This window comes from Caretta caretta, chromosome 6, assembly GCF_965140235.1.
Source record: "Caretta caretta isolate rCarCar2 chromosome 6, rCarCar1.hap1, whole genome shotgun sequence".
Lineage (NCBI taxonomy): Eukaryota > Metazoa > Chordata > Testudines > Cheloniidae > Caretta > Caretta caretta.
In genome coordinates, this window is record NC_134211.1 from 32365 (window position 1) to 53380 (window position 21016).

Consider the following 21016-nt stretch of genomic DNA (forward strand, 5'->3'; position numbering starts at 1 on the left):
TCTCTTTGTTATTACTTTTCTTCCTTTTCATGTGAGCCACATTCTTCTTTATCTTCACTCGCCTTTACGCCGCCAGGAAAACTGAACGACTGTCCATCACTTTCCTCACATTTCCATTGCTTATCTTTTAGTAAATCAGCTAATTCCTTAGTAATAGGACTTCCATCATTTGTTGTTACTAACAACAAAAACAGCAACCCAGTGCCTGCCCCTAAATCTGTCCATGGGCCCAGGTAGGAGTGAGAGGGATAGGGGGTGAGGGTGACCTAGGAGGGAGGAATCCAGGGTGACCCAGGCGGGGTAGGAAATGTGGGGTGCAGGGTGTCCTGGGGGGTACAGGGTGACCCAGGTGGGGCAGGGAATGGGGGATCTAGGGTGACCAGGCAGGGTGGGGAATGGGGGTTGCAGGGTGATGCAGGTGCGGTGGGGAATGGGGGGTGCAGGGTCACGCAGGTGTGATGGAGAATGGGGGTTGCAGGGTGACCTGGGGGGTGCAGCGTGACCCAGGCAGGGTGGGGAATGGGGGGTTGAGGGTGACCCATGTGGGGTGACCTGAGGGGTACAGGGTGATCCAGCCAGTGTGGGGAATGGGGGGGTGAAGGGTAACCCAGGCGGCATGGGGAATGGGGGGTGCAGGGTCATGCAGGTGTAATGGAGAATGGGGGTTGCAGGGTGACCTGGGGGGTGCAGCGTGACCCAGGTGGGATGTGGGGAATGGGGGGTACAGAATGACCCAGGCAGGGTGACCTGGGTGGTGCAGGGTGACCCAGGCGGGATGTGGGGAATGGGGGGTGCAGGGTGACCCAGGCTGGGTGGGGAATAGGGGGTGCAGGGTCACGCAGGTGTAATGGAGAATGGGGGTTGCAGGGTGACCTGGGGGGTGCAGGGTGACCCAGGTGGGATGTGGGGAATAGTGGGTGCAGGGTGACCCAGGCAGGGTGACCTGGGGGGTGCAGGGTGACCCAGGCAGGGCGGGGAATGGGGGGTGCAGGGTGACCCAGGCGGGATGTGGGGAATGGGGGGTGCAGGGTGACCCAGGCAGGGTAGGGAATGGGGAGTGCAGGGTGACCCAGGTAGGGTGGGGAATGGAGGGTGCAGGGTCACGCAGGTGTAATGGAGAATGGGGGTTGCAGGGTGACCTGAGGGGTGCAGGGTGACCCAGGCAGGGTTAGGAATGGGGGGTGCAGGGTGACCCAGACAGGGTGACCTGGGGGGTTCAGGGTGACCCAGGCAGGGTGGGGAATGGGGAGTGCAGGGTGACCCAGGCAGGGTAGGGAATGGAGGGTGCAGGGTCACGCAGGTGTAATGGAGAATGGGGGTTGCAGGGTGACCTGGGGGGTACAGGGTGACCCAGGCGGGGCAGGGAATGGGGGGTGCAGGGTGACCCAGGCAGGGTGGGGAATGGGGGGTTGAGGGTGACCCATGTGGGGTGACCTGAGGGGTACAGGGTGATCCAGGCAGTGTGGGGAATGGGGGGGTGAAGGGTAACCCAGGCGGCGTGGGGAATGGGGGGTGCAGGGTCATGCAGGTGTAATGGAGAATGGGGGTTGCAGGGTGACCTGAGGGGTGCAGGGTGACCCAGGCAGGGTTAGGAATGGGGGGTGCAGGGTGACCCAGACAGGGTGACCTGGGGGGTTCAGGGTGACCCAGGCAGGGTGGGGAATGGGGAGTGCAGGGTGACCCAGGCAGGGTAGGGAATGGAGGGTGCAGGGTCACGCAGGTGTAATGGAGAATGGGGGTTGCAGGGTGACCTGGGGGGTACAGGGTGACCCAGGCGGGGCAGGGAATGGGGGGTGCAGGGTGACCCAGGCAGGGTGGGGAATGGGGGGTTGAGGGTGACCCATGTGGGGTGACCTGAGGGGTACAGGGTGATCCAGGCAGTGTGGGGAATGGGGGGGTGAAGGGTAACCCAGGCGGCGTGGGGAATGGGGGGTGCAGGGTCATGCAGGTGTAATGGAGAATGGGGGTTGCAGGGTGACCTGGGGGGTGCAGGGTGACCCAGGTGGGATGTGGGGAATAGTGGGTGCAGGGTGACCCAGGCAGGGTGACCTGGGGGGTGCAGGGTGACCCAGGCAGGGCGGGGAATGGGGGGTGCAGGGTGACCCAGGCGGGATGTGGGGAATGGGGGGTGCAGGGTGACCCAGGCAGGGTAGGGAATGGGGAGTGCAGGGTGACCCAGGCAGGGTGGGGAATGGAGGGTGCAGGGTCACGCAGGTGTAATGGAGAATGGGGGTTGCAGGGTGACCTGAGGGGTGCAGGGTGACCCAGGCAGGGTTAGGAATGGGGGGTGCAGGGTGACCCAGACAGGGTGACCTGGGGGGTTCAGGGTGACCCAGGCAGGGTGGGGAATGGGGAGTGCAGGGTGACCCAGGCAGGGTAGGGAATGGAGGGTGCAGGGTCACGCAGGTGTAATGGAGAATGGGGGTTGCAGGGTGACCTGGGGGGTACAGGGTGACCCAGGCGGGGCAGGGAATGGGGGGTGCAGGGTGACCCAGGCAGGGTGACCTGGGGGGTGCAGGGTGACCCAGGCAGGGCGGGGAATGGGGGGTGCAGGGTGACACAGGCGGGATGTGGGGAATGGGGGGTGCAGGGTGACCCAGGCAGGGTAGGGAATGGGGAGTGCAGGGTGACCCAGGCAGGGTGGGGAATGGGGGGTGCAGGGTCACACAGGTGTAATGGAGAATGGGGGTTGCAGGGTGACCTGAGGGGTGCAGGGTGACCCAGGCAGGGTTAGGAATGGGGGGTGCAGGGTGACCCAGACAGGGTGACCTGGGGGGTTCAGGGTGACCCAGGCAGGGTGGGGAATGGGGAGTGCAGGGTGACCCAGGCAGGGTAGGGAATGGAGGGTGCAGGGTCACGCAGGTGTAATGGAGAATGGGGGTTGCAGGGTGACCTGGGGGGTACAGGGTGACCCAGGCGGGGCAGGGAATGGGGGGTGCAGGGTGACCCAGGCAGGGTGACCTGGGGGGTGCAGGGTGACCCAGGCGGGATGTGGGGAATGGGGGGTGCAGGGTCACGCAGGTGTAATGGAGAATGGGGGTTGCAGGGTGACCTGGGGGTGCAGGGTGACCCAGGCAGGGTGACCTGGGGGGTGCAGGGTGACCCAGGCGGGGCAGGGAATGGGGGGTGCAGGGTGACCCAGGCGGGATGTGGGGAATGGGGGGTGCAGGGTCACGCAGGTGTAATGGAGAATGGGGGTTGCAGGGTGACCTGGGGGTGCAGGGTGACCCAGGCAGGGTGACCTGGGGGGTGCAGGGTGACCCAGGCGGGGTGGGGAATGGGGGGTGCAGGGTCATACAGGTGTAATGGAGAATGGGGGTTGCAGGGTGACCTGGGGAGTGCAGGGTGACCCAGGTGGGATGTGGGGAATGGGGGGTGCAGAATGACTCAGGCAGGGTGACCTGGGGGGTGCAGAGTGACCCAGGCGGGATGTGGGGAATGGGGGGTGCAGGGTGGCCCAGGCTGGGTGGGGAATAGGGGCTGCAGGGTCACGCAGGTGTAATGGAGAATGGGAGTTGCAGGGTGACCTGGGGGGTGCAGGGTGAACCAGGCTGGGCGGGGAATCGGGGGTGCAGGGTGACTCAGGCAGGGTGATCTGGAGGGGTGTAGGGTGACCCAGGCGGGGTGGGGAATGGGGGGTGCAGGGTCATGCAGGGGTAATGGAGAATGGGAGTTGCAGGGTGACCTGGGGGGTGCAGAATGACCCAGGCAGGGTGACCTGGGGGGTGCAGGGTGACCCAGGCGGGATGTGGGGAATTGGGGGTGCAGGGTGACCCTGGCTGGGTGGGGAATAGGGGGTGCAGGGTCACGCAAGTGTAATGGAGAATGGGGGTTGCAGGGTGACCTGGGGGGTGCAGGGTGACCGAGGCGGGGCGGGGAATGGGGGGTGCAGGGTGACCCAGGCTTGGCGGGGAATGGGTGGTGCAGGGTCACCCAGGCAGGGTGACCTGGGGGGGTGAAGGGTGACCCAGGCATGGTGAGGAATGGGGGGTGCAGGGTGACCCAGGCAGGGTGGGGAATGGGGGTGCAGGGTCATGCAGGTGTAATGGAGAATGGGGGTTGCAGGGTGACCTGAGGGGTGCAGGGTGACCCAGGCAGGGCGGGGAATGGGGGGTGCAGGGTGACCCAGACGGGGCGGGGAATGGGGGGTGCAGGGTCACCCAGGCAGGGTGACCTGGGGGGGTGTAGGGTGATCCTGGCAGGGTGGAGAATGGCGGGTGCAGGGTGACCCAGGCAGGGTGGGGAAGGGGGGGTGCAGGGTCACCCAGGCAGGGTGACCTGGGGGGGTGTAGGGTGATCCTGGCAGGGTGGGGAATGGGGGGGTGCAGGGTGACCCAGGCAGGGTGACCTGGGGGGTGCAGGGTGACCCAGGCAGGGTGGGGAATGGGGGGTGCAGGGTGACCCAGGCAGGGTGGGGAATGGGGGGTGCAGGGTCACGCAGGTGTAATGGAGAATGGGGGTTGCAGGGTGAAATGGGGGGTGCAGGGTGACCCAGGTGGGATGTGGGAAATAGTGGGTGCAGGGTGACCCAGGCAGGGTGACCTGGGGGGTGCAGGGTGACCCAGGCGCTGCAGGGAATGGGGGGTGCAGGGTGACTCAGGCAGGGTGACCTGAGGCGTGTAGGGTGACCCAGGCGGGGTGGGGAATGGGGGGTGCAGGGTCATGCAGGTGTAATGGAGAATGGGAGTTGCAGGGTGACCTGGGGGGTGCAGGGTGACCCAGGCGGGATGTGGGGAATGGGGGGTGCAGGGTGACCCAGGCTGGGTGGGGAATAGGGGTTGCAGGGTCACGCAGGTGTAATGGAGAATGGGGGTTGCAGGGTGACCTGGGAGGTGCAGGGTGACCCAGGCGGGATGTGGGGAATGGGGGGTGCAGGGTGGCCCAGGCTGGGTGGGGAATAGGGGCTGCAGGGTCACGCAGGTGTAATGGAGAATGGGAGTTGCAGGGTGACCTGGGGGGTGCAGGGTGACCCAGGCGGGGCGGGGAATGGGGTGTGCAGGGTGACTCAGGCAGGGTGACCTGGAGGGGTGTAGGGTGACCCAGGCGGGGTGGGGAATGGGGGGTGCAGGGTCATGCAGGTGTAATGGAGAATGGGAGTTGCAGGGTGACCTGGGGTGTGCAGAATGACCCAGGCAGGGTGACCTGGAGGGTGCAGGGTGACCCAGGCAGGGCGGGGAATGGGGGGTGCAGGGTGACCCAGGCAGGGTGACCTGAGGGGTGCAGGGTGACCCTGGCGGGATGTGGGGAATGGGGGGTGCAGGGTGACCCAGGCAGGGCGGGGAATGGGGGGTGCAGGGTGACCCAGGCGGGATGTGGGGAATGGGGGGTGCAGGGTGACCCAGGCAGGGTAGGGAATGGGGAGTGCAGGGTGACCCAGGCAGGGTGGGGAATGGGGGGTGCAGGGTCACACAGGTGTAATGGAGAATGGGGGTTGCAGGGTGACCTGAGGGGTGCAGGTTGACCCAGGCAGGGTTAGGAATGGGGGGTGCAGGGTGACCCAGACAGGGTGACCTGGGGGGTTCAGGGTGACCCAGGCAGGGTGGGGAATGGGGAGTGCAGGGTGACCCAGGCAGGGTAGGGAATGGAGGGTGCAGGGTCACGCAGGTGTAATGGAGAATGGGGGTTGCAGGGTGACCTGGGGGGTACAGGGTGACCCAGGCGGGGCAGGGAATGGGGGGTGCCGGGTGACCCAGGCAGGGTGACCTGGGGGGTGCAGGGTGACCCAGGCGGGATGTGGGGAATGGGGGGTGCAGGGTCACGCAGGTGTAATGGAGAATGGGGGTTGCAGGGTGACCTGGGGGTGCAGGGTGACCCAGGCAGGGTGACCTGGGGGGTGCAGGGTGACTCAGGCGGGGTGGGGAATGGGGGGTGCAGGGTCATACAGGTGTAATGGAGAATGGGGGTTGCAGGGTGACCTGGGGAGTGCAGGGTGACCCAGGTGGGATGTGGGGAATGGGGGGTGCAGAATGACTCAGGCAGGGTGACCTGGGGGGTGCAGAGTGACCCAGGTGGGATGTGGGGAATGGGGGGTGCAGGGTGGCCCAGGCTGGGTGGGGAATAGGGGCTGCAGGGTCACGCAGGTGTAATGGAGAATGGGAGTTGCAGGGTGACCTGGGGGGTGCAGGGTGACCCAGGCGGGGCGGGGAATGGGGGGTGCAGGGTGACTCAGGCAGGGTGATCTGGAGGGGTGTAGGGTGACCCAGGCGGGGTGGGGAATGGGGGGTGCAGGGTCATGCAGGTGTAATGGAGAATGGGAGTTGCAGGGTGACCTGGGGGGTGCAGAATGACCCAGGCAGGGTGACCTGGGGGGTGCAGGGTGACCCAGGCGGGATGTGCGGAATTGGGGGTGCAGGGTGACCCTGGCTGGGTGGGGAATGGAGGGTGCAGGGTCATGCAGGTGTAATGGAGAATGGGGGTTGCAGGGTGACCTGAGGGGTGCAGGGTGACCCAGGCAGGGTTAGGAATGGGGGGTGCAGGGTGACCCAGACAGGGTGACCTGGGGGGTTCAGGGTGACCCAGGCAGGGTGGGGAATGGGGAGTGCAGGGTGACCCAGGCAGGGTAGGGAATGGAGGGTGCAGGGTCACGCAGGTGTAATGGAGAATGGGGGTTGCAGGGTGACCTGGGGGGTACAGGGTGACCCAGGCGGGGCAGGGAATGGGGGGTGCAGGGTGACCCAGGCAGGGTGACCTGGGGGGTGCAGGGTGACCCAGGCGGGATGTGGGGAATGGGGGGTGCAGGGTCACGCAGGTGTAATGGAGAATGGGGGTTGCAGGGTGACCTGGGGGTGCAGGGTGACCCAGGCAGGGTGACCTGGGGGGTGCAGGGTGACCCAGGCGGGGTGGGGAATGGGGGGTGCAGGGTCATACAGGTGTAATGGAGAATGGGGGTTGCAGGGTGACCTGGGGAGTGCAGGGTGACCCAGGTGGGATGTGGGGAATGGGGGGTGCAGAATGACTCAGGCAGGGTGACCTGGGGGGTGCAGAGTGACCCAGGCGGGATGTGGGGAATGGGGGGTGCAGGGTGGCCCAGGCTGGGTGGGGAATAGGGGCTGCAGGGTCACGCAGGTGTAATGGAGAATGGGGGTTGCAGGGTGACCTGGGGGGTGCAGGGTGACCGAGGCGGGGCGGGGAATGGGGGGTGCAGGGTGACCCAGGCTTGGCGGGGAATGGGTGGTGCAGGGTCACCCAGGCAGGGTGACCTGGGGGGGTGAAGGGTGACCCAGGCAGGGTGGGGAATGGGGGTGCAGGGTCATGCAGGTGTAATGGAGAATGGGGGTTGCAGGGTGACCTGGGGGGTGCAGGGTGACCCAGGCAGGGCGGGGAATGGGGGGTGCAGGGTGACCCAGGCGGGGCGGGGAATGGGGGGTGCAGGGTCACCCAGGCAGGGTGACCTGGGGGGGTATAGGGTGATCCTGGCAGGGTGGGGAATGGGGGGTGCAGGGTGACCCAGGCAGGGTGGGGAAGGGGGGGTGCAGGGTCACGCAGGTGTAATGGAGAATGGGGGTTGCAGGGTGACATGGGGGGTGCAGGGTGACCCAGGTGGGATGTGGGGAATAGTGGGTGCAGGGTGACCCAGGCAGGGTGACCTGGGGGGTGCAGGGTGACCCAGGCAGGGTGGGGAATGGGGGGTGCAGGGTCACGCAGGTGTAATGGAGAATGGGGGTTGCAGGGTGAAATGGGGGGTGCATGGTGACCCAGGTGGGATGTGGGAAATAGTGGGTGCAGGGTGACCCAGGCAGGGTGACCTGGGGGGTGCAGGGTGACCCAGGCGCGGCAGGGAATGGGGGGTGCAGGGTGACTCAGGCAGGGTGACCTGAGGCGTGTAGGGTGACCCAGGCGGGGTGGGGAATGGGGGGTGCAGGGTCATGCAGGTGTAATGGAGAATGGGAGTTGCAGGGTGACCTGGGGGGTGCAGGGTGACCCAGGCGGGATGTGGGGAATGGGGGGTGCAGGGTGACCCAGGCTGGGTGGGGAATAGGGGTTGCAGGGTCACGCAGGTGTAATGGAGAATGGGGGTTGCAGGGTGACCTGGGAGGTGCAGGGTGACCCAGGCGGGATGTGGGGAATGGGGGGTGCAGGGTGGCCCAGGCTGGGTGGGGAATAGGGGCTGCAGGGTCACGCAGGTGTAATGGAGAATGGGAGTTGCAGGGTGACCTGGGGGGTGCAGGGTGACCCAGGCGGGGCGGGGAATGGGGGGTGCAGGGTGACTCAGGCAGGGTGATCTGGAGGGGTGTAGGGTGACCCAGGCGGGGTGGAGAATGGGGGGTGCAGGGTCATGCAGGTGTAATGGAGAATGGGAGTTGCAGGGTGACCTGGGGTGTGCAGAATGACCCAGGCAGGGTGACCTGGGGGGTGCAGGGTGACCCAGGCAGGGCGGGGAATGGGGGGTGCAGGGTGACCCAGGCGGGGCGGGGAATGGGGGGTGCAGGGTCACCCAGGCAGGGTGACCTGGGGGGGTGTAGGGTGATCCTGGCAGGGTGGGGAATGGGGGGTGCACGGTGACCCAGGCAGGGTGGGGAAGGGGGGGTGCAGGGTTACGCAGGTGTAATGGAGAATGGGGGTTGCAGGGTGACATGGGGGGTGCAGGGTGACCCAGGTGGGATGTGGGGAATAGTGGGTGCAGGGTGACCCAGGCAGGGTGACCTGGGGGGGTGCAGGGTGACCCAGGCAGGGTGGGGAATGGGGGGTGCAGGGTGACCCAGGCAGGGTGGGGAATGGGGGGTGCACGGTCACGCAGGTGTAATGGAGAATGGGGGTTGCAGGGTGAAATGGGGGGTGCAGGGTGACCCAGGTGGGATGTGGGAAATAGTGGGTGCAGGGTGACCCAGGCAGGGTGACCTGGGGGGTGCAGGGTGACCCAGGCGCGGCAGGGAATGGGGGGTGCAGGGTGACTCAGGCAGGGTGACCTGAGGCGTGTAGGGTGACCCAGGCGGGGTGGGGAATGGGGGGTGCAGGGTCATGCAGGTGTAATGGAGAATGGGAGTTGCAGGGTGACCTGGGGGGTGCAGAATGACCCAGGCAGAGTGACCTGGGGGGTGCAGGGTGACCCAGGCGGGATGTGGGGAATGGGGGGTGCAGGGTGACCCAGGCTGGGTGGGGAATAGGGGTTTCAGGGTCACGCAGGTGTAATGGAGAATGGGGGTTGCAGGGTGACCTGGGAGGTGCAGGGTGACCGAGGCGGGGCGGGGAATGGGGGGTGCAGGTTGACCCAGGCGGGGCGGGGAATGGGTGGTGCAGGGTCACCCAGGCAGGGTGACCTGGGGGGGGTGAAGGGTGACCCAGGCATGGTGAGGAACGGGGGTGCAGGGTGACCCAGGCAGGGCGGGGCATGGGGGGTGCAGAGTGACCCAGGCAGGGTGACCTGTAGGGGTGTAGGGTGACCCAGGCGGGGTGGGGTATGGGGGGTGCAGGGTCATGCAGGTGTAATGGAGAATGGGAGTTGCAGGGTGACCTGGGGGGTGCAGAATGACCCAGGCACGGTGACCTGGGGGGTGCAGGGTGACCCAGGCGGGATGTGGGGAATGGGGGGTGCAGGGTGACCCAGGCTGGGTGGGGAATAGGGGGTGCAGGGTCACGCAGGTGTAATGGAGAATGGGGGTTGCAGGGTGACCTGGGTGGTGCAGGCGGGATGTGGGGAATGGGGGGTGCAGGGTGACCCAGGCAGGGTGGGGAATGGGGGGTGCAGGGTCACACAGGTGTAATGGAGAATGGGGGTTGCAGGGTGACCTGCAGGGTGACCCAGGCAGGGTGCGGAATGGGGGTTTGAGGGTGACCCAATCGGGGTGACCTGGGGGGTGCAGGGTGACCCAGGCGAGGCGGGGAATGGGGGGTGTATGGTGACCCAGGCAGGGCAGGGAAGGGGGGTGCAGGGTGACCCAGGCAGGGTGACCTGGGGGGTGCAGGGTGACCCAGGCTGGGTGGGGAATAGGGGGTGCGGGGTCACGCAGGTGTAATGGAGAATGGGGGTTGCAGGGTGACCTGGGAGGTGCAGGGTGACCGAGGCGGGGCGGGGAATGGGGGGTGCAGGGTCACCCAGGCAGGGTGACCTGGGGGGGGTGAAGGGTGACCCAGGTATGGTGAGGAACGGGGGTGCAGGGTGACCCAGGCAGGGCGGGGCATGGGGGGTGGAGAGTGACCCAGGCAGGGTGACCTGTAGGGGTGTAGGGTGACCCAGGCGGGGTGGGGTATGGGGGGTGCAGGGTCATGCATGTGTAATGGAGAATGGGAGTTGCAGGGTGACCTGGGGGGTGCAGAATGACCCAGGCACGGTGACCTGGGGGGTGCAGGGTGACCCAGGCGGGATGTGGGGAATGGGGGGTGCAGGGTGACCCAGGCAGGGTGGGGAATGGGGGGTGCAGGGTCACACAGGTGTAATGGAGAATGGGGGTTGCAGGGTGACCTGGGGGTGCAGGGTGACCCAGGCAGGGTGCGGAATGGGGGTTTGAGGGTGACCCAGTCGGGGTGACCTGGGGGGTGCAGGGTGACCCAGGCGAGGCGGGGAATGGGGGGTGCAGGGTGACCCAGGCAGGGTGACCTGGGGGGTGCAGGGTGACCCAGGCGGGATGTGGGGAATGGGGGTGCAGGGTGACCCAGGCTGGGTGGGGAATGGGGGGTGCAGGTTCATGCAGGTGTAATGGAGAATGGGGGTTGCAGAGTGACCTGGTGGGTGCAGGGTGACCCAGGTGGGATGTGGGAAATGGGGGGTGCAGGGTGACCCAGGCAGGGTTAGGAATGGGGGATGCAGGGTGACCCAGACAGGGTGATCTGGGGGGTGCAGGGTGACCCAGGTGGGTTGTGGGAATGGAGGGTGCAGAGTGACCCAGGCAGGGTTAGGAATGGGGGATGCAGGGTGACCCAGACAGGGTGACCTGGGGGGTGCAGGGTGACCCAGGCTGGGTGGGGAATGGGGGGTGCAGGTTCATGCAGGTGTAATGGAGAATGGGGGTTGCAGAGTGACCTGGTGGGTGCAGGGTGACCCAGGTGGGATGTGGGAAATGGGGGGTGCAGGGTGACCCAGGCAGGGTTAGGAATGGGGGATGCAGGGTGACCCAGACAGGGTGACCTGGGGGGTGCAGGGTGACCCAGGTGGGTTGTGGGGAATGGAGGGTGCAGAGTGACCCAGGCGGGGCGGGGAATGGAGGGTGCATGGTGACCCAGGCGGGATCTGGGGAATGGGTGGTGCAGGGTCACGCAGGTGTGATGGAGAATGGGGGTTGCAGGGTGATCTGGGGTGCAGGGTGACCCAGGCGGGATGTGTGGTGTTCACCTCATTGTAATCCAAGGAGGAGTCATTGCAGAGGGCACAGATAGTGGCCAGTTCAACCAACCCATCGTACTGCCCAGCCTTCACATGCTTGTCATTCTTCAGCCTGCAGAGACACAGGGTAGGGGAGTGAGGGGGAGATGAGATGTGGTAAAGAAAGGGGGGTGCACAGAGATGGGGAAGGGGAGGGAGGGACAGGGACACACAGAGATGGGGGAGAGAGGGGACACCAAGAGGCAGCAATGAAGGATGGTGACAGATTGCCCCAGAGGGGAGGTCAGCGACAGAGTGGAGTCATGGGGATGGTGGGAGTATGGGGGTTGCACGGTGGCTGAGGATACTGGGGGTTTGGGTCATGGGAGATGCTGGAGTTAGGGATGTCAGGGGTCATGGGGGATGCTGGGGTTGGGAGAGTCAGGGTGTGACATCCTGTACTGCCATGTTCAGCACTTTTATATGGTTATGATATAATTTTGTACAAAGTATACCTTGTGAGGTATTATTTGAAAACTCATAATCTGCTGAACATCGTTGTCCCGTTAAAAGGTATATAAAAGCACTGCATGTAAAATGATGAGCTTTTACTATAAGTGTGTTGCTAAAATATGTTGTAATTCTGGAGAACACTCATAGACTTGCTGGAGGATTCTCTGCTCCTTGAAGTCTTTAAACCATGGTTTGAGGACTTCAATAGCTCAGACATAGATGAGAGGTTTATCGCAGGAGTGGGTGGGTGAGATTCTGTGGCCTGCGTTGTGCAGGAGGTCGGACTAGATGATCATAATGGTCCCTTCTGACCTTAATATCTATGAATCTATGACTAGCTCTCCAGAAAAAAACAAAAAAGACTGAGCACAAGTGCTCAAGAGCCATTACTTGTTTAATCGGGCATTCAAAAGAAGGGGGGAAGGTATAGACAAAAGAATTTACAATTCATATGAAGGACAGTTTACAGACTACATATGCAATGGAACTGCCTAACCCCATGACCCAGCAAGGATTTTTCCAGCAGAAGGGGTTGGGGTATAAGAATAGAGAACACACAACACACAAATTACCTCTCCTCCCCCACCGCCACTCACGGCAGCAAGACCACGTGAAAGACAATAGGAGAACTGGGGGTGGGGGTGGTAGTCCTGGTTGGGAGGCTTTCCAATTAGCACAGACTGCTGAAAGTTTTTGGGTGAGAGAAACCTTTTTGGTTTAAAACTATTAGCCTGGGTAAAGTTTAGGAAATAGATGCGTGTTAATCTTGTATTTCTTCTGTAACCCATTCTGACCTTTGTGCCTTAACACTTATAATCATTTAAACTCTCTCATTCTCTGATTAATAAACTGGTTTTATCTAAACCAGTTGAAGTGTTTGGGGAATCTCTAGTCAGGTTAACAAGGCTGGTGCATGATCATTCCCTTTGATGGAATGACGGACTATTCACAAGCGTACACTGTTCGGGGTGGGGGTCCTGAGCAGTGTAAGATGCACATTTCTCGGGTGCAAGGCTGGGGCTAAGAATTTGCAGGTCATAGTTCAGGAGTGGTTGGGACCACATTCATGTAACTTTTCTGGGAGTGACTGTACATGCTAATGGCTGTGTGTGCGCAGAGTCTAGAGAAGCTGCTTGTCATTAGCAAGGCCGTGAAAGAGGCACTGTGGGCTGGAGAGTTAAGGGGACACAGCAGTTTAGTGGTTCAGGTTTTACCCTGGGGAGTGTCACACAGGGGTCATGGGAATGTCAAGAGTCATGGGGCATGCTGGGGTTAGGGGGATGTCAGGGGTCAGGGGGTGCTGGGGTTGGGGATGTCAAGGGCCATGGTGGATGCTGGGGTCAGGGGCCATGAGGGATGCTGAAGTTGGGAGTGTCAGGGGATGTAGGATGTCAGGGGGATATCGGGGGTCACTCACACTTCTCCCTCAGGGGCGTAGGTGGATCCGGTGATGCTCAACTCATTCAGGGAACAGACATCTCCCTCCACCTTCTCAACAACAAACATCTGCCAAGAGACACAGAGAAACAGGGTCAGGGCTGGCGGCCCATGGGGATGCGGGTCAGGGACACATGGAGGGGCTGTCCAGGGAGGGGGGGTGCCCCTTACCTTGCACACAGACATCTGGTTGGTGGTGAGGGTGCCGGTTTTGTCGGAGCAGATGACTGAGGTGCAGCCCAGGGTCTCCACGGATGGCAGGCTCCGGACAATGGCGTTCTTCTTGGCCATGCGGCGGGTGCCCAGGGCTAGGCAGGTGGTGATGACCGCTGGGAGACCTGCAAGGGAGGGGAGCAGAGGTTAATGTCCAGCGTGTTACCATGGAGTCACTGCCAGGGCCTGCTCTGGACCGGGAAGGATCAGGGCTGGGAACAGCTGGAATCTGTTCACCTCCAGGGGGCTGCATATGGAGCCTGGACACTCAGGCCCTGGAATGGCTCCGAAGAGCAGGCAGACCCTAGGCCCCGCAGACACACAGACTGACCTTCAGGAATGGCGGCCACAGCCAGGGCCACGGCGATCTTGAAGTAGTAGATGGCACCACGGATCCAGGAGCCGCCGTGGACGGGGTCGTTGAAGTGGCCGATATTGATGAGCCAGACGGCCACGCAGATGAGCGAAATGACCTTGGAGAGCTGCTCCCCGAACTCATCCAGCTTCTGCTGCAGAGGCGTCTTATCCTGTTCCGTGGCTGCCATCTCATCCCGGATCTTCCCGATCTCGGTGCCCACCCCTGTGGCAATGACGATGCCCACAGCCTTGCCAGCTGCCACATTGGTGCCCTGCAGGGGGAGGCAGTGAGGGGTGTTGGCAGGGGAGGAGGAGCAGCAGCACCAACAGGGGGTATGCATGGAGACCCTGTGGAGCCCAAAACAGGGGACTGGGGCAAAGCTCTGTCTGGCCAGCATGGCTGGGGGCATTGGTGACCCCCAGGGGCAGGTCTCTAGTCTGGGGGCGACCCTGGGGAGTAGCTCTCTGGCTGGGTGCAGGGTGGGGGAAACCCGGGGATAGCTCTCTGGCTCAGGTACAGGGTGTGGGTGACCTGGGGGGGTAGCTCTCAGGCTAGATGCAGGCTGGGGGTGACCCGGGGGTAGCTCTCTGGCTCAGTGAAGGTTGGGGGTGACCCTGGGGGTAGCTCTCTGGTTGGGTGCAGGGTTGGGGTAACCCAGGGGAAGATCTCTGGCTGGGTGCAGGGTGGGAGTGACTCCAGCTGGGGTGCAGGGTGGGGATGACACAAAGTGGGGGGTTTTCTTAATGGTTTGCATGAACACTGTGGGTGCCTCAGTTTTCCTGTGTGCTGCATGTGGAAAAAGGGGTTGGGTGAGGGTGTTTGTTGTTGCAGAGGACCAGGTACGACCTCGCCTAGCAGTCTGGATCCCAGACAATGGCCTGGAGATTGGGTACCCTAGCAACTGGTGGCTGTGAACCCTCCCCACCCTCCAGCTTGGAAGTCAGCTGGTTCAAGCCACTGGGAGGACAATGGGCTGAGGAGACAGGACCCCGGTGACCTGACCAGCCAGTTCCAGCCAAAGGGGAACAAAGGATGGAAGAGAGGGGGTCCCAGGCAGTACCAGCAAGAGATTTTAGCAGGTATTGGGTATCGGAAAGACTTGGGGCTAGCCCCGACCCTCCAGAGATGGGGGTGGAGCTGCGCTCTGCTCCTTAAAGGAGCAGAACATGGCTAGGGAGGGCATTCATTCTTTATATGGCTTTAACAGCACAATGAATATGCTAACAAACTTAAATAAAGGCTTTGTTTAAGTTTGTTAGCATATGTATTGTGCTGTTAAATTGGCCAGGAGACCTCAAGAGGGGAGGAGTGGGAGAGAGGGGAACGGAAGGTGTTTAAACAGTGTTTTTGATTCTGTTTCTCCCCATTGGTCTGAATTATCCGTGACATTCATACTGCATCACATCAAGTCCAAATCATTAGAGGAATGCTTGCACTGACAAAAGGTTTCAGAGTAACAGCCGTGTTAGTCTGTATTCGCAAAAAGAAAAGGAGTACTTGTGGCACCTTAGAGACTAACCAATTTATTTGAGCATAAGCTTTCGTGAGCTACAGCTCACTTCATCAGCTGTAGCTCATGAAAGCTTATGCTCAAATAAATTGGTTAGTCTCTAAGGTGCCACAAGTACTCCTTTTCTTTTTACTGACAAAAGGATGTTTGGATTCTGATGTCAGCCCAATTCTGCAGCCTGACAGGAATCAGGTGTTGTCCCCAGTGTACCTAGAATTCTTTACAGCCAAACTAGTCTAACATGCATTTTGCTAACTGGAACTGGAGCAGCAAAACAAATTTAAAAAAATGCCTTATTTTCCATCTTTGTGGGTGAGAGAACTATAAGTGAAGAGTATAATGCTGGACACTGATGACCTTAAACCAGCTGCCTCAGGAATCTGCCAAGAACTTTGCTGAAAATATGTCCCTCCTCTTAGCAACGGAGCTAAGACGTATCACACATCTGCCCACCTTTAGTCGAAGGAAGCTCCTTCTGATCTCACAGCTCAGGCATTGTCATTTTCATCCAGAACAATTTACAAACTTGGAATCTAATCCTGTAAACCCTTAATCATTTGATCAATCCCATTGAAGTGAATGGGCCTATTTGCATGTCTGGACCACTTTTGTGGTAAGAGATTCAGGAGTCTGTTTTGTTCCTATAAAGGAAGTTGAATCTCCCATTGAAATTCAATGTTTGGGTACAATACCATAATGCAGTTTAGGATACAGTTTTACTTAAAATTTGTTTTTTAATAAGTCATACATATGCTGAAATGGCTCCTCACCTAACTCCCATATTCCATATAAACAGACTAAAATACTACATATTTTGGGGGAAAGTCAGTAGTTAAGCATGTTGATATTTGTATATACAAACAGACATTTTATCACTGTACTGGAAAATATAGCTGAACTTAATTTTCTATGGAATTTGAAGAAAGTTTAACAGCCCCAATTGTTTTCTGTGTTAATCAGCGTGAACCTGAAAAAAATACATGCCTTCTAAGAGAAAAGAATCAGTCCACACTTACTGAAAAAAAAAATCCTTCTAACTGGTGTTCAGAAGAGTGCTACAAGACACATACATAACCTCATGAGCAGAGGGCGGAGAGGATACCCTCCTGTGATGTTGCACTCCATATGATTTTAAGAAAATATGCTAATGAGTGTGAATATAATGTAACTGGAATATGCTTCATGCAAAAGGTCTCATGTAAGGTATCATGCATCTGATGAAGTGGGTTTTAGCCCACAAAAGCTTATGCCCAAATAAATTTGTTAGTCTCTAAGGTGCCATAAGGACTCCTCGTTGTTTTTGCTGATACAGACTAACACGGCTACCCCTCTGAAACCCATTACAAAGCTTATAACCTACTGAGTGTGGTCATCCTACTTGTATAAATGTATCACTCTTGTATCTTGACAGGTTTCAGAGGAACAGCCGTGTTAGTCTGTATTCGCAAAAAGAAAAGGAGTACTTGTGGCACCTTAGAGACTAACCAATTTATTTGAGCATGAGCTTTCGTGAGCTACAGCTCACTTCATCAGATGTTTACCGTGGAAACTGCAGCAGACTTTATATACACACAGAGAATATGAAACAATACCTCCTCCCACCCCACTGTCCTGCTGGTAATCTGAAACTAGAAATATTAAATACAACTCTGAGTTCCTATTGTAATTATGCAAAGTGTGGGCCATTAATGGTTTGGAATCTTGATAGCTCCCATCAACTAGGACAATTGGTTGTAAATGGCTCTGTTTACTTGCAAGCCTTCCTGTGAGTCAGGCCAGGAAGAATGAAGGCTTGAGGTCTCACAGGACATGTGACCATGTCACCTAGTACTGGAATTCATCTTAAACCTGGTGCTTTTCCATTTAGAAAGAGGGGTGAGGACCCAGAGAGACAAAAGATTCCCCCCTTGTGACAAAGCTATATAACGGTTGGAACAGAACAAAGGAGGTTCCAGTCATGAGAAATCCCCTAGTTACCACCTGAGCTGGAACAAGGACTGTACCAGGGGAAAGGATTGGGCCCAGACTAGGAAGGTCTGCGAAAGAAGCTTATTGGAACATCTTTGAGGGTGAGGTTTTTATCTGTAATCAGTTTCTTAATGTATTGGGCTTATACTTACGTGTTTTGTTTTTTTCCTTGGTAACTTACTTTGTTCTGTCTGTTATTACTTGGAACCACTTAAATCCTACTTGTTATTCTTAATAAAATCACTTTTGCTTATTAATTAACCCAGAGTAAGCAATTAATACCGGGGGAGCAAACAGCTATGTATGTCTCTCTATCAGTGTTATAGAGGGCGGACAATTTATGAGTTTACCCTGTATAAGCTTTATACAGAGTAAAACAGATTTATTTGGGGTTTGGATCCCATTGGGAGCTGGGTGTCTGGGTGTTAGAGACAGGAGCACTTGCTAAGCCATTTTCAGTTAAGTCTGCAGCTTTGGGGGTGTGGGTCAGACTGTGGGTCTGTGTTGCAGCAGGCTGGCGTGTCTGGCTCAACAAAGCAGGGTTCTGGAGGCCCAAACTGGCAGAGAAAACGGGCTCAGAGGTAGTCTCAGCACATCAGATGACAGTCGCAAGGGGGATTCTGTGACCCAACTTGTCACACCTCCCACATTATGACCAGCAAAATAATAATAATAATAATAATAAAATTTCAAAGAGGCAGAGGTTCACAGATTTGAAAACCTAAAATCCTGTGTTATTCTTTAAACTACCTCAGCACATACCAGGTTTATGAACATTAAAAAGTTAACTGCAAAGGAACTTTGAAGCCCATTAACCTGAATGGGGGCCAGCCAGTCTGCCCTCATGGAGTAAAGGTGCAGTCACACCTGAACAGCTCAAAATTAACCTTGCTCCTTTAGGCTAAATGGAGTCATGTCACTGGCTCCATCTCTGTTGTTACATAACAGATAAAACTCCAGTGGGGCCTGGTGCTGGCACAGAGGGTCTCAGGTACGTGGTGTGATTTTTTCAGAATCTCTTTTGGGACTAGTCATGTAGGTGAAATAACTGGTACTTATGATTATGCTATTTCTATGCCTGTGTATTCATCTTGGTAGCTGAAGTTATGAATATTAGCTCTGTTTACTACATGTTTGCTCCTGTGGTAATGCCCACAAGATATTTAGCCAGCACATGAAGGGACAAGTCAAGCTGAATTGCCCATTAAGGAATACTTAGCTCACACTGGACCGTGGAAAATGCCTGTCTACACTTAATGGACATTTTGTGAATGTTCTAACTAGAATATGGGTGGGAGTGATGGACATGTAAGTTGCCCATGTGACTCCAAACACCATCTTTCACAGTGAGAATAGATTTCCCTTTACTTGGCACTTGGCAGAAGCTAAAAGGCCCTGGTCTGGAAACATATCTATTTTGCCTTTCCTACTCTGTCCTCTTTCCTGCTCCAGCCTCTGGGCAATGAACATATACTAATGGGAGCATTCTAACCAAGGGACTGAGGACTTTAAGGTAATCTGGAGCCTTGATATTCCTTGATCCTTTGCAGATGGACTTATGAGCTGGAAATAGTACAGAGACTGTTCTAACCTCATTGATTGCTGATTTCTCCCTTGCAATGGACAAAGATCAGATGTTTGCTGACTTTCTCACGAGTCAGCAGCCTTTGACAGCTGTGGTATAAGCAACGTAGCCCTTGCTTGAGTGGTTTTGTTCTTTCCTCTCCAAATGTCAAAGCCTGCTCCCATTGAACTCAATAGCAAAACTCCTTTTGATTTCAATGGGAATGGGATTTGGCCCCAGAGATCAGATAATGTAATTTTGATCAATTGCTTATCTGTCCAGAGACAGTTCTTATGAATGTTCTGCCAGGCTGATTTTGATTTCCCCTCCTATGTGTCATGCTGAGGAAAATAATAAAACAATTTGGGCTGTAGTCCTATCAAGATGTACATGGCACACACAGTTCTGTGCCTCTTTTCCATCAAACTCAGATGGTGCAGCATCTTTGCTTTCCTAGTGCCTGGCGGAGAGCAATACTTAGATAAAGGCAAGCTGGCAGAAGCTTAATTTGAACATAAGGGAGACACTGATAGCATGTTAAGGGAAAGTGGGGTGATTATCCCTCTTATCCGTCCTTCATTTAAGAATTTTTCAATTTGGGGTGCTGCTGGATCCTCAATGACACCTGGAAGTACAGGTGGCACCAGGGGCCCAAAGCATAAAATTTTAGACATGTAAGGGGGGGGTGTCGGAGGAGACGGGCAGAGCATGGGGGCCCTGGGCTGGGGGCAGGGCAGAGAGGAGTCACATGGAGGGTCACCTGGGGAGGTCACATGCCCTCTTTTGTGTCCCTCCCATGAGTGTAGTACGGGCAAGAAATGATTTCTACTTGCACCACTAGTCTCAGGTGATCTGTTTGCCCAGGACCGAACACAAAGGACAAGGAGGGGCCAAGGGGAGAGGTGATATAGGAGGCTCGGCTGGAAGGAGCGGGCTGCTGGACTCGGGGGAGAGAGAACAGCCAGAGCCCACCTGGATGGGGACAGACCCAGCTGGATGGTGCTGAGACTGGCCAGGCCTGAGGGCCCTGAGAACTGCCTGTGCTGGGTTCAGATGCTCAATAAACCTCCTGTGTTACGCTGGCTGAGTCACTGCAGGCTGGAGATCGGGGGGCATTGCTCCCTCTGGGGGTGGAGGCCCCGGGGGGCCAGAGCGAGAGGACTCCCTGAGAGGGCCCACGGCAGAGACGGGCGTGCTGAAGGCTCAGAGAGGTGCAGTTCCAGGAGGCACCGGAGCCCAGGGCTTAACCCCCGAGAGAGAGTGGACCCCCGAGAAGGGCTGTCACATTGAAGGGGGTTCCTCCCAGGGGCCGTACGGAGCTGAGAGAGAGCACAGGGCCTGGGAGTCCATGACGGGGGTGACCTGGGGGACAGCTCTCTGGCTGGGGGGAAGAGGGGCAGCCCTCAGCATGGGGGAAGCGATATTCAAGCCCTCATGCAACACTCACTGAGAAGAGCATGTTCTTCTTGTCCTGGTTGACAGCACGAGGGTCTGGGACAGGTTCCGTGTGCTTGATTACCGAGACAGACTCACCTGGCAGGAGGAGCAGAGAGGTCTGAGCACACGGGATGAGGGCACCAGGAGTCCTGCCAGACAGACACCCGACATCCCCACTACAAGGACAGATAGGCACCCACAGATGCAAACAGGCCCAGACACACACACACACAGGGAGCGGAACAGGAGCTTAGAGACGCCCTCCTCCACCCCAGCGAGACCCACTCACCCACCGACAGACACATGGACAGTCAGAGAGGCAAAGTCACCCAGAGAGACACCCCCACACACACACAGTGACACCCACACAAACACCTCCCAGACAACCCCCCAACGTACACCCTCCCCAGACACTCACAGACCTGCTGCATTGGCTACTGTTATCCCCCAGGGCTACAGACTCACAATCACAAGCTTGAATTTCTCATGCCTGCCCCGCAGTTCTGTCCCCCCCAGACCAGATTTGCCATCCTTAGGCCCCCAACCCAGTCCTTCCCCACCAGCCCAGCCCCCACCCCAGTTCTTTTCCCCGCAGCCCATCTCCCAGGCTGGTTTGCCCCCCACCAGACCCTAACCTGTCAGGATGGACTGGTCCACACGCAGGGTGGTGGATTTGATGGAGATGATCCGGATGTCAGCTGGCACCTTGTCACCCACTGCAGGGAGAGGCACAAGACACGCTGTGATGGATGGACACGGGGGAAGGAGTGTCCCCACTAC

The 21016-nt window shown here is 58.3% G+C and overlaps 1 protein-coding gene across 1 annotated transcript in view; it reads right to left on the reverse strand.

Moving 5' to 3' along the window:
• Positions 1–21016, reverse strand: part of ATP2A1 (ATPase sarcoplasmic/endoplasmic reticulum Ca2+ transporting 1) — a 47260-nt gene that overhangs the window by 14629 nt on the left and 11615 nt on the right. Inside the window, exons 6-11 of the mRNA XM_048853524.2 lie at positions 20872–20952; positions 20247–20332; positions 13731–14028; positions 13358–13524; positions 13167–13255; positions 11267–11369 (exon numbers count right to left, since the gene is read on the reverse strand). Of these exons, the coding sequence (XP_048709481.2) occupies positions 11267–11369; positions 13167–13255; positions 13358–13524; positions 13731–14028; positions 20247–20332; positions 20872–20952 (824 nt within the window). The remainder of the gene's footprint in view (positions 1–11266; positions 11370–13166; positions 13256–13357; positions 13525–13730; positions 14029–20246; positions 20333–20871; positions 20953–21016) is intronic.